Source organism: Sus scrofa, chromosome 11, assembly GCF_054392235.1.
Source record: "Sus scrofa isolate SSC_HxYL_T2T_F1_AM1 chromosome 11, Sscrofa_HxYL_maternal_Yorkshire_Landrace_v2.0, whole genome shotgun sequence".
In the NCBI taxonomy this organism is placed as follows: domain Eukaryota; kingdom Metazoa; phylum Chordata; class Mammalia; order Artiodactyla; family Suidae; genus Sus; species Sus scrofa.
The window spans coordinates 81,410,212-81,422,374 of NC_139393.1; the positions used below are offsets into that span (position 1 = coordinate 81,410,212).

The window sequence follows — 12,163 nt, forward strand, 5'->3', positions numbered from 1 at the left end:
TTGGCTTTTCAACTTCTAGGTCAGATTTGGCTCTCTGCTATTCTCCTAAACGCTCTCCCTGTGTTTCATAAAATGTGATAAGTATAGCAGCTGAGTCTGCTTTAAACATCATCCAAAGCAGACCGACTTTCCTACAGCCTCGGAGCACCTTATTGCCAGTACCACAATAGTCCTGCCGGAATCCATCAGGAGCCGCCTCGTCCCCTCCCTCCAAGCCTGTGCCTCTACCAACAATGCCCCTTTGTTCCCCCCAGCCTAAGGGACTGTGTCTTTTTTCCTGTGCATTGCTACTGGAGAAGAGTGAATTCCTTCAAATGCACCCTGATCTACTGTGTGTGTCCTTGTGTCTCCTACTTGCCTCTTAAAAAAAAAATCTCAGCAGAACCAAAGTGCTGTGCTATCTCATTGGGGTTGCCCTTCCCAACGCCGTTTCGGAGGCAGCAGCACCCAGCTGCATTTGCAGACAGCCCTCTCCCCGGCCCCTCCTTCGGTGAACTCCTCCTCTTCCGCGGCGGACAGCCCAGCGTCTGGCTGGAAGGCTCCTGCTTAGCCAAGGCGACCGCTCTCAGTGTGGGACCCGTTCGACTGGAGCGGTTGCTGCAAACGGATGGACTCGGAGACGCCAAACGGTAATGTTCCATGAGTGATGCAGACAGCGTGTGGCGTGAGAGGACATCTATGTGAAGGCCTGCGGAGCCCTGGATAACAGGAGTGTGCGCAACGGTGAGGACTAAAAGCTGGCGCTCTCCCAAAGCCTCACGCAGCCAGAGTCCGTGCGACAAGGCAAGTCCGGGGTGCGGCTTGCGGGGGAGGGGAGCCACACCCGAGGCAAAGGACGGCATCTCCGGGCCAAAGCGACCCGGGGGCAGGGGGCGGGGAGGGTCCCCCGGGGGTCCCCCGCGCCCAGGATGCTCACGGCTCTCGCTCCTGCCCACCTACCGCTCTGTCTTCCCATGGCTCCTGCGGAGGCCTGAGCGCCCTGGTACCCAGAGGAGGAGAGGGGCCGGGCGCGCGCCGCAGTCCCGACCGGCTTCTTCGGCGCGAGTCTTCCACCTGCCGGGGCGCATCCGTCGTCACCGCGGCCGAAACGCTACAGACTAGTAAGCTGTCCGATTCCACGGGGCTCTTCGGAGAAGGAGGGTACCCCCGCCCCGCCCCGCCCCGCCCCGCTGTGCATCAGTCCGTTGCAGACACAGGGGGCATTCGACCCTCCGTAGGCGGCAGCGGGACAGTAAGTTTCCTCCGGGAAAGCGAAGGCACCGCCGAGGCTCAGACCTTGTAGTAAATGTTCGCCGGGCTCTGCGGGGGCATCTCCTGGACTATGTACACCGGGTGCCCGTAGTCCCCGCTGACCTTCTCGTAGTGGGGGCAGAAGACACTGTCTGCAGTCCTCAGCGGGATGATAATGTCACTGGGCTCCGAGCCGTTGTTGTTGCCGCCGCGCTTGGGCGTGGCCAGCGTGCTGAGCGACAGCGTGGCCGTGTGCTGCGGCGAGTGCTTGCGGTGTCTCCGCCGGTACTTGAGCAGCAGGACCACCAGCGTGATGATGATGACGATGAAGATGATGCATCCTGAAGCAATCCCTGCGAATAAGGCCACTTCGGAACCGAGGATATTGTTCCCAGAATGTCCGGCGCTGTTGCCGTCTGTGCTGGAACCTGCAGGGGGTGGGAAAGAGGAGCCAGGAGAGTCATCGCTGTCCCCAGGGCTGGCAGGATGCTGGCGGGGGCCCTCCGAGCGCGGAGACTCAGCAGGGTCGTCAAAGACTTCCCTGGCAGCTAGAGCCTAGCAAACCGATTACCTCGCTTAGTAGCTAAAGGCAGGGATTAATTAGGAGGCTGGGATTAACAGATACACACTACCACACAGAGAACAGCTAACCAACCAGGACCTGCTGTATAGCACAGGGAACTACATTTAATACATTTAATAGCTACGACGGAAAAGAATCTGAGAAAGAATATCTGTGTGTGTGTGTGTATAACTGAATCACTGTGCTGGACACGTGAAATTAACACAACATTGTAAAGCAGCTGTACCTCAATTAAACAAACAAACAAACAAAAAAGCTCAACGCAATGGCAGAAGCCAGCAGTCAGGGAAATGGGACTCCAGGTGGAACTTAGATGCTGTTCCCAGACCCCATCTCTTCCTTTCCCTACATCCTCATCCATCAGCAGTGTGGACAGGCTGTGACAGCCAGCCATCGATCCTGCCCCATCTCAACCCTTGTCAGCCAGCCCGTGGCCCGCCACCCGGGGAGAGGAGGAAAGGAAGCTGCAGCTTCTCTAAGTCCGTGTTCGCTGCCCAGGCCCCACTGCTCTTGCGCCTTCCTCCACCCATGGTGGCGTCATGGGGAATCTCTGCCCTACCTGCCTTTAGAGACAAGCCCTGCCTCTCGGAGGAGCGAGGAGTGAGCGGCTGGAGAAGGCTCGGGGAGGGATGGAGCCTGGGAAAATGCTCCACCCGCAACTCATTTGTATTATTTGATTTACGCTTAAAATATATCTGGAAGGCAGCAGAAACTCTCACACAGAACAGACTGCCAACCCAAATGTTAAGCACTAAAAAATTGCCTGGCATCATTATATTATCCATTTATCAGTTTGTCATAAGAATTTGACACATCTTGTCATTGAAAGTTAGAAATAACAACTTCCCTCCTTGACGCCTGGAAAGAGATAGAATATTGCTACAGATGCTAAATTCGCACGACTACCCAGGCAGGAACCTCGGATCCCTAATACAGAACTGCTGACGTCTGCTCAGCAGCCACCATATAAAAAATTCATTCGTATGGTAACAAATACATAGCTATTTGTTCCAAGACTGCTAAAAAATGAAGTTAAGGGACAGCCAATTTTATCCGGTATTCTAAACTTGTGCCAGGAATCCCTTTAATACTTTATCTTAGGTGGAAAATGTGAAAAAGAACTTTTGACTAAACTACCTGAAAAGCGTGGCCTTATGCAATACTTTCAGATGTTACCGTCTTAAATGTAGGAGAGGATCAATCAGGTTCTTTGTGGATAAGATATAATTAGATGAGGCATTAAAACCTTAATTATATATACATTAACACCGGCTTAAAGCCAGTGCTGCAACCAGCATGATAAAGGGGCAGCCAATGAAAACCACTTTGATGTGAAAGACCAGCGCTAACAACTGGCACTTACGTCAAGTGAGTTCTACTCTTTTGAATGTAAGACTTTTGTGGGAATGAGCTATTTTGTTCTCATTGAGTAATTAATAACAATTAACCGAGAGCAATGATTAGCGACTGCGGTAACTCCAAGTTCATCGTCCTGGTAGAGAAGTACTTGGATTCTGTCCTACCCTGTGATGCTCGCTGGGCAGTACACACACGCTCGCGCACGGGTCATGCTGCTATACCTGGATTTGGTTTGACAAAGGGGCTTGTTGTTGAACTTCTTCCATTTGTACCAGCTTCTAGTTCTGGACGTCTTGTTGGCTCATTATGCCTGGTTGACCCAGCGGAACTTGCATCTATATGGAAAACAAGCGATTACTTTACGGCACAGATATCTGATGGGATCTCGCTTTAGGAGCTAGATCTATGTCTCAAGAGGCACGAATAGCAATGCACATAAGATTCGCTATGCAAAGCACTGTGAGATGCAAGAATATAATTTTCCTTTTACAACAAAACGGTTCTACTAGTTATTTCAGAGGTTTAGATTGTGAGGCCATCTGTGGAAACTATAGGGATTCTTGAATTTGGCAGGCAGAGCATGGCAGATGACATTTCAATTTAACTGAGCAAGTTGACTGACTACTATCCCAAATTCTAATTAGAAGAATAATTCTTTCTGCACGAGAGGTCCTCGCTACGTGAAAAGGCTCAATGAACACACGTCTTCCATAGTCAAGAGGCAGAAATGGGCCACATGGCAGAAACTGCGTTTGCATTCTGGATATTTTAATTGTGAACCAAAGAGTTAAGGAAGCATAGAGCTGTAGATACATACATGGCAATACATGGTCCCTGGCGACCTCAACTTTTTAGAAGTATCTCCAAGGAGAGAAGTGGGTAACGTCAACATGAGGAAATCTGTCAGTGGCTCAAGGTGTGGAGAGAGATTTGCTTGGAAACTAAGGTGAAGAGTGAGTGGAGGCGCGTGTGGGCAGCACCGACGCCATCCTAGCGGGGGCTCAACCAGCTCACAGTGGCTTCGTGAAACAGCAGGTGGTCTTTACCTTGTCCAACTTTCATGAGGATCTTCATGGCTCTTGTCTGGCACACCCCTCCCTCCTGGTTATCCAGGCCCTCCAAAGACCCATTTGATGTAGCTGATTGAAAATAAAATGGACAAAACAAAAAAATAAAGAAAAAATCAGGAACTCAATAAGCCAAGTTTACATGAACATGAAATGCCTGAAAACAATTCGAAAAATAAGAATTCACTCTTAGTCACAAGTCGTCTGAACGTATGGGATGCTGAAAGGCAAAACGAAAGAAAGAAAGAAAGAAGGAACGATGAGGACTGTCCACACTGCCGCACACGTGAGGTCTGGTTCCCCCGTGCTTTCGCCTCCCTTCATAATCAACGGATCGTGTAGGGACAGCATCTTCCAAAAGCGGACTATTTTGGAGTGAACCCCCAAAGAGCAAAATAGTAAATACGGTCATTTCAAAATGTGGTAATCAGCACACAGCACCTGCTTCCTCTACTAGAGATTTCCTGCTTCGAGAACAATTACCTTGATGCGCCCTGTTTGTCAAGCGTCCAACTTCTGTAAACACTAAGACGGGAGACTCCCACGCCTCTTTCTTCCCTCAGCCTTACTTGAGTTTCAGAGCTTGTACTAGAAGTCAAGGCTTCAAATTCTAAAGTTTTCTGCCATCCTTTTGTACCTGACCCAAAAGAACGAACCACCAACATCGACCTTGGCCGAACTCTTCCACCAAGCTCCCTGGTGCAGCTCATCTCTGGATACACGGAGGCCCCACACGGGCCCATTGGTCCGTAGCTTAAGGGCACCAGCTTGATTCTCTTCCCACCTCAAGCGGGAGGGGGAGGAAGGACAGCCATCGGACCATTTTTAGTGCCTGTTTTTAAAGTTAATTTGTAAATTCATTTTTTAAAAATTTGGCTACACCCATGGCAGGTGGACGTTCCAGGGCTAGGGACTGAACCTGTGCCACAGCACAGCCCAAGCACCAGCAGTGACACCACCAGATCCTCAACCTGCTGAGCCACCAGGGAACTCCCTGGCATCTGTGTTTTTAAACAGCCCATGCGCCGTGCTATTTATCTCTTTAGGATGGTGAATTTGTTGAAGAACATTATAACTCAAGCTGTACAAAGATAGGCTGCCAGGGACCTTGCTAAGCGACAGGACTGAAATCACAGGTCAGATTCCAGAAGAGAAAAGGAGCTGGAGTTGGACATTTTCATTCTCCACAGTTCAGAGGGCAGCGAACACAAGTGTTTCATACACAACCTGCCATGTAAATGCTTCTCTACTTGGATCACCAAAGTCTGTCTACTAACTTACTAACTCTATATACTCTTTATTTTTTATTTTTATTTTTTTTGCTTTTTAGGGCTGCACGCACGGGCATATGGAGGTTCCCAGGCTACGGGTCAAATGGGAGCTACAGCTGCCGGCCTATGCCACAGGCACGGCCATGCCTGATCTGAGCCGATTCTGCGATCTACACCACAGCTCACAGCAACGCCAGATCCTTAACCCACTGAGCGAGGCCAGGGATCAAACCCCCATCTTCATGGATACTAGTCAGGCTCATTACTGCTGAGCCACAAAGGGAACTCCCTAACTCTATACTCTCAAAAGCGCTGAAAGAGGGACAGACTTTGTGGGAAAATCAATCCAAAGATATTCTTTGTTTTCTTTTTTTTGGCTGCGCCCATGGCCTGCAGAAGTTTCCAGGCCAGGGACTGAACCGGTGCTACAGCAATAACCTGAGCCACAGCAGTGACAGTGCTGGATCCTCGATCCACTAGGCCACCAGGGGACTCCCCAAAGACCTCCTTTTAATGGGCTATTTGTTTTCCACATGGTGGGGCAGCAGACAAGTTGGATATGCACACATAGAAATACCTGGACGTGCACGTGTGGATGGATAGTTTTCTTAGCTGGAAACAAGGCCGGGGTCGACCGACTTTGTGCTCTTGAGCTACTTCTACTTTCACTGTTTTCCTTTGCAACAACGGCTGCCTCTCGTGCGTCTAAATTTCTCTTCGCTTATCTGAGTGTTTCCGCCAAGTCCAGTCTCACAATCATATCTCACTCTTCTGTTCTTGCTGACCCTGAGTTTCTCCTGGGAAACTGGGCAAAAATGGCCCTACTACTTTTTTTTTTTTTAAGGTAAAAAGCAGATAGTATCCCTCTTGTAGATAGTTGAGAAAACGCTTGGCAGATAAGTTGGGACAAATTCTCAAGCACTTCGCATGCTCTGTGACTCTAAAAAGATATCATCCTTTTCCCCCATTTCCATCCTGTCTCCCTTTTGTTTCCTCCAAACACGTGCCTACATTTCAAAGTGTCCTTTTCTTCTAAAGGTTTAGAACAGTATGGCTAGTTCACAAGCAGGCACTTTTTCTGGGCAATTTCAGAAGACTGCTGTAATCCTCACTTAGTTACTTAGCGGTTTCTCAACATTTAGGCTGTGTTTTTACATAGAAAAAAAGGTGAAAGCTGATGTCTTTATTGGGCTGAGCATTTCAGAGGTTTAGTTGATTTAATTCATGTGGAATCGGTATCTTTTCTAGTTCATATACACATAAATGCACCCAAATGCAAAATTAAAAGACTTTCTTTTGCTAAAAGTTTAACGCTAAGCTGACAAATGATGGAAATAAGATCTGAAGGGTAGCTCACAGGGGGGAGCAGAGGTGGGGAGGGAGGAATATAGATTTATTTATTTTACCCCTAAGGTTACAAGATCAAAGATTCAGGTTGAAAGAAAAAAATAAAATAAATGAATATGAAAAAGGACAGACAAGGCATGGCAGAGAAGAGTCGGTGGTAAATATACTTCAGAACTGCACCCGCAGAGGCAGAAACTACAGACAACTTCTACTTTGTCAGCTGGGAAGCACAAGAGGTGCAGGGAAGTCGAGTGACTTCTTCTTTTGATTTTTATTTGTAGGTCAATGCCTTTTCTGAATACCAATGCCTTTGCGGAGAGCTCCCTTTGGTTGACTCAAAATGATGTCTGAAGAACCCCCAAATGTAAAGAACTCTAAAAGAATTCCAATTAAATTGCAATCTATAATTTAACATCCCACACAGACTACACATGGTAGGAATAAAACCGTGTAGCAGGAGAATGAAACAGCTTTGCATCTTTAGCAGTTGACATCTTTTTATTCCTTGGGGAGGAAAGACCCCCAAGCCCTGGAGATGCAAAGGGAAAATCTTAGAGGCTGCCTTTGCCTGGTTCTTGGCGGCAGAGGTCACTGGCAGTACGGGGGAGGGTGGGGTGAAGGGGGCAGGCTGGCCAAGAGGCAGAACCTGGTGCAGAAGCTTCTGCTCAATTCTGGACTCGGACTCTTTCCACTCTAAGTCATCTTGGAAGTTGCAAAGGTGACTGGACGATATCGAGAAATTTAATACTTGTCTGTTTAAAACTCTAAAATACGGTCAGATGTTCCGCCAAGAAAGATTTGTGCCCTGAGTTAAGAAAGATGTAATGAAGCCATCAGGGAAAGCCCTGTTTTAAGGCATTAGTACCGATGGAAACCTCAGAAGGTGCATGTCATAGCAAGTTTAATTATAAATGAACTCAGAGTCCCTTCGACTTATTTCATATTTGATCCCAGAGTAAAAACTAACATCTCTCTTCCCCACGACCCTGAGCAGTGGCGCTGCCCAAAGTGTCCCATCCTGATGGCACCTCTGCCCTGGCACCGAACTCTGAAATAAAGCCTCAAGACTAATATTCTGCTTTCTGCTGCAACGGCTCGTTATCAACCAGTTTTAAAAGCCTTAGTGGCAGACTCTGAAATACAACAAGAAATGGCTAATGCTTGGGGACAAAATCTACTTCCACTTCCGCAGACCGTTTTGCACTTATTCCTAGTGTTGATTGGCATGTATTGAGAGTTTTTAACTTGGAGAAAAAGTAAAAATAAACAGCTACCTGAGTCTACTTCGTTTTCTTGTCTCTCTCTACCAGCATCGGTTAAGGCCACCACAATCCTAGTATTACTGTACTAAATGGATCAAATGGCGTTTAATCACTTAGAGAGAAAAGAAAAGATCATTGTTCTACCTAAGGGTTTCAGTGCCCAGACACTGTTTTTTTAAGCCCCGGGGGAAAAAAACCAGACTTTATAAAATTAAAAATTACTAGAAAAGTATCTCCATCGAGTTAGAAAATAGGTTTGATAAAGATATATGGGCATTTTACAGCCTGCTTTTAAAAGCTTTTGCTTCAGGGTTCTAACTGCATGTGATCAGTGTATTGCAATCACTAGGCTGTTCCCTCAGGACCCGACTTTAAGTGGGTGGAGATCACTGCTCAGCCAAAAAAAAAGGACCCTGAATTCACACTGCCTAAAAGTTCTCCCCACATCTGGAAACTGCTCTGCCAGCACCTAGGCTTTCCCAGGTATTTGCACATGAATTTATCCGCAGGTCTCACTGGCTGACAATCTGAGTAGAAGAAGGGAGAAGCAGTGGGCACAGCCGACTGAGAGGGCAGGAATATTTAGGGCTGTGGCTTTCAGACGGCGCCCATGGAGAGGAAGTCCTGTGGCATTTTAACACGTGTTCATTTGACCACTACTGCACTGCGCCCCCGCCCCCGGGGGGGGAAGCTCCCACCCCGGATGGTGGCTGTGTCTGTTTCAGTGGATCGCTTTGGTAATCAGATGGAGAATCCCACTGCAGGGTTTGTGCCCATAGATGGGTCTCATGCACGAAGAGGTGAGGAATGAGGCAGCACCTGGAAGAATTCAGCAAAAACCCTAAGTGCGTCACTATGAAGGAACAGTCTTAGGTTATGATGGGAAGAATGAAACATCAATATATACTCATACTGCAGAGGCTATTTCAAACTATTTTAACATGTAGCTTATTGGGATGGGGCCGGGATGTGGGGGAGGGGATTGAGGGATGCTTGAAACCAATTATTTTTTATCAGCTTCATCAAAGAGGCCCACCAAAGAGAGCCAGATAATGAGTATATAAGGTCAGGAAAACCAGAGTTCGGTTTTCCACTAAGAATAAAACCCCTGGAGTTCCCTGGTGGCTCAGCAAGTTAAGGATCTGGCATTGTCACTGCAGCGGCTCAGGTTGCTGCTGTGGCACAGGTTTGATCCCTGGCTTGGGAACTTCCACATGCCGTGGGCACAGGCAAAAAAAAAAGAAGAAAAAAGAAAGAAAAGAAAAAGAACAAAAAAGAAAAAGAAAAAGGTGCACAAGACATCATTTGCTCTTATTTCCATAGGAAAAAAAGAGCATTTTACAGAAATCCTCTATCAACGTCATCTTCGGGCACAATTCTCCTCCGCCATGTCATGCCTGCTAATTCTTTTTTTTTAAGGGCCCCATGTGCAGCATATGGAAGTTCCCAGGCTAGGGGTCTAAGTGGAGCTGCCGCTGAGGCCTACACCACAGCCACGGCAGGGCTAGAACTGTGCTGCATTTGTGACCTACGCCACAACTTGCAACACCAGATCCTTAACCCACTGGGCAAGGCCGGGGATGTCAAACTCATCCTTATGGACACTTTGTTGGCTTCTTAACTGGCTGAACCAAAATGGGAACTCTTTTTTTTTTCCCCAGCCCTGCTAATTCCAATTTCTTAGGCCAGCCATTCTGAACATCAGCCAACTCAACTCAAGAACTAAAAGACTAGAAGCCAATTACCTGGCAAACTGAGGTGCTAAAAGGGGCAGAACCAAGTAAGAAATACGAAAAGCAAAGCCATGACGTAAGAATAAACATGACACATCAATTAGGTTATGCTTTTCTTCTAGCGCTGTTGGCAGATCTTTGAGTATCTAAAGGAAAAAAAAAATGAACGAGATACATATGCTGAAAACCAGAAGCTGATAAAAATATAAGCACTTAACTTGAACATACAACCCAGGAAGCTAAACTCTACCCACTTAACACTCAGACATGAATTCAAATTCAAAATATTCAGAATACGTACTGCAGGAACAGGGGCTCCATTTCTGGAACTTGGTGTAGTTTAATGCCTAGGGGTACCATGGTTATCCTTTAAGATATCAACATAGAAGAAAAAGTCTAAACAGGGAAATGACAAAAAACCACTGAAGTCCCCAAATAAATGCTTTTTTCTTTAATAAAAACTTGGGAAGCAAAAACATCTCCATCATGTGCCACAAGAAAGGACAAAAAAATCACTTCTAACTTCCTCCTTTGTGTGTGCTTTTCACTATGGATTTATAGAAGAAAGGACGAATCTACCATTGCGATTTTCCAAAGGCCATGCTGTTTTGCTTGGTGTAATACCAAAGAAGGTTTGGCATTATTTCACGTCAGGTGGCATTTCGTCCCAGAATGCCTGATCTTAATGCAAAAGTTTTATATAAGTGCTTCCTCAAGTGGTCTCACTTCGAAGGAAGAAAAATACAAAAGGAAGAGAGAGGATGTATGTGTTTTTCACCCAAGAAAAGTGTGCCAGTATTCTGGGAAGAATCACCTGAACTAAAACCACATTACTCTGGACGTGTTTGGAAATTTTAAAGCAGTAAATCAGTCACTACGAGGTAATAACTGGCTTAGCTCCAGTGACTTCTATAGAACACAATTAATTAGTTTCTCTGCTAGACAGAATGATTTAGAAAAACGAATTAAAAACCAGAGTCACAATTTAGACCTTCCTCCCATAATCTATTAGAATATGAGATACCAGGTATCTAGTATAAATGGATGGTCTTGAATAAAATGGTACAATTTTAATCCCTCGATTTCGTTTTTATTTTTAATTATATATATATTTTTTTAATGGCTGCCCTGGGGGCATATGGAAGTTTCCAAGCCTGGGATCAAATTCATGTCTCCTGAGCCACTGCAGTCAGATTTTTAACCCACTGCGCCACAGTGGGAACTCCTTTCCTCAATTTTAAATGTTCACTGGGACATTGCTGACATCTCAGAAATAAGAGTTTTAAAAACGTAAACACCTTTGAAACCATTTAGTAAACTGCTCTGGTTTGTGTGTTCACTAGAAAGAGTGAATGACCTATTACTTTGCCCCTTGATAATATTCTTTGGGGAAGGGGGAGGTACCAAGATACTGTGCCGAACTGTCTACAGGTGCCAAATATGTTTTCATATCTCCCGTCTCCTGTCACATGAGACTTGGACGTTGATGGAGGTCAGTCTATTGAGAGAGCAGTCAAAATATAAAGTGATAAACACCACCTCCAGCACATAAGAGATTTTATCACAGCTCACTCATAAAATCTTTTCACCATTAAGAAGTGTATATGAAGATCAAGTTGGTGACAATCACTGAAGATGCTAAGAGCCATGGTTACCTTTGATGAGACACTCCTGGAAAATCACTGGCCACATACGACCAGAGTGAAAAAGATGGGAGAAGGAAAAGCAGTGTGTGTGTGTGTGTGCACAGCAGGGACTACGTCAATAACAGAAACACCTTTCAGGCTCTGCAGGTGGACTGCCACTTTCCTGAGAAAGATCAAACAGTCCTAGCAATAAATCATTTGTCCCCTCTTTTTACAAGAGACATGCTTAGACACGTGAGATCATTTATGAGTGGCTTACTTTATTTCCCCTCAAAATATTGCTCGTCACACCTTGATGTCTTGGTTTTTCATAAATTCTGTGGCGGGAAAAACATCTCTCTCTAAGTCTAAAATTTTATGACTAAAAGTTATGATGACTTATACAGGTAGAATCTCTCATTAGGCAAAAAAAAAAAAAAAAAAGTGCAACAAGACTTCATAAAAAAGCTTTACATCTAGTGTGCTTTAAGGGAGTTTTATCTTATTGTCACCGTGATTCAGAATTCACATCTGAGAATGTGATGGTCAACGGTAATCGAATAATTACCTATAAAGGTAATCATTGAGCGTCAACCTTAATAAGGGCCAAAACTTCCTAAGAAAGAGGAATTGTGTTTCAAAAATAGGGACCATGGTCACATCAGTATAATAACCAAACTCACACT

The 12,163-nt window shown here is 45.9% G+C and overlaps 1 protein-coding gene across 1 annotated transcript in view; it reads right to left on the minus strand.

The window, feature by feature from the left end:
• Positions 1-1,269: 1,269 nt before the first annotated feature.
• Positions 1,270-12,163, minus strand: part of EFNB2 (ephrin B2) — a 44,428-nt gene continuing 33,534 nt past the window's right edge. The window contains 3 exon segments of the mRNA NM_001114286.1: positions 1,270-1,658; positions 3,394-3,507; positions 4,219-4,311. Of these exon segments, the coding sequence (NP_001107758.1) occupies positions 1,270-1,658; positions 3,394-3,507; positions 4,219-4,311 (596 nt within the window).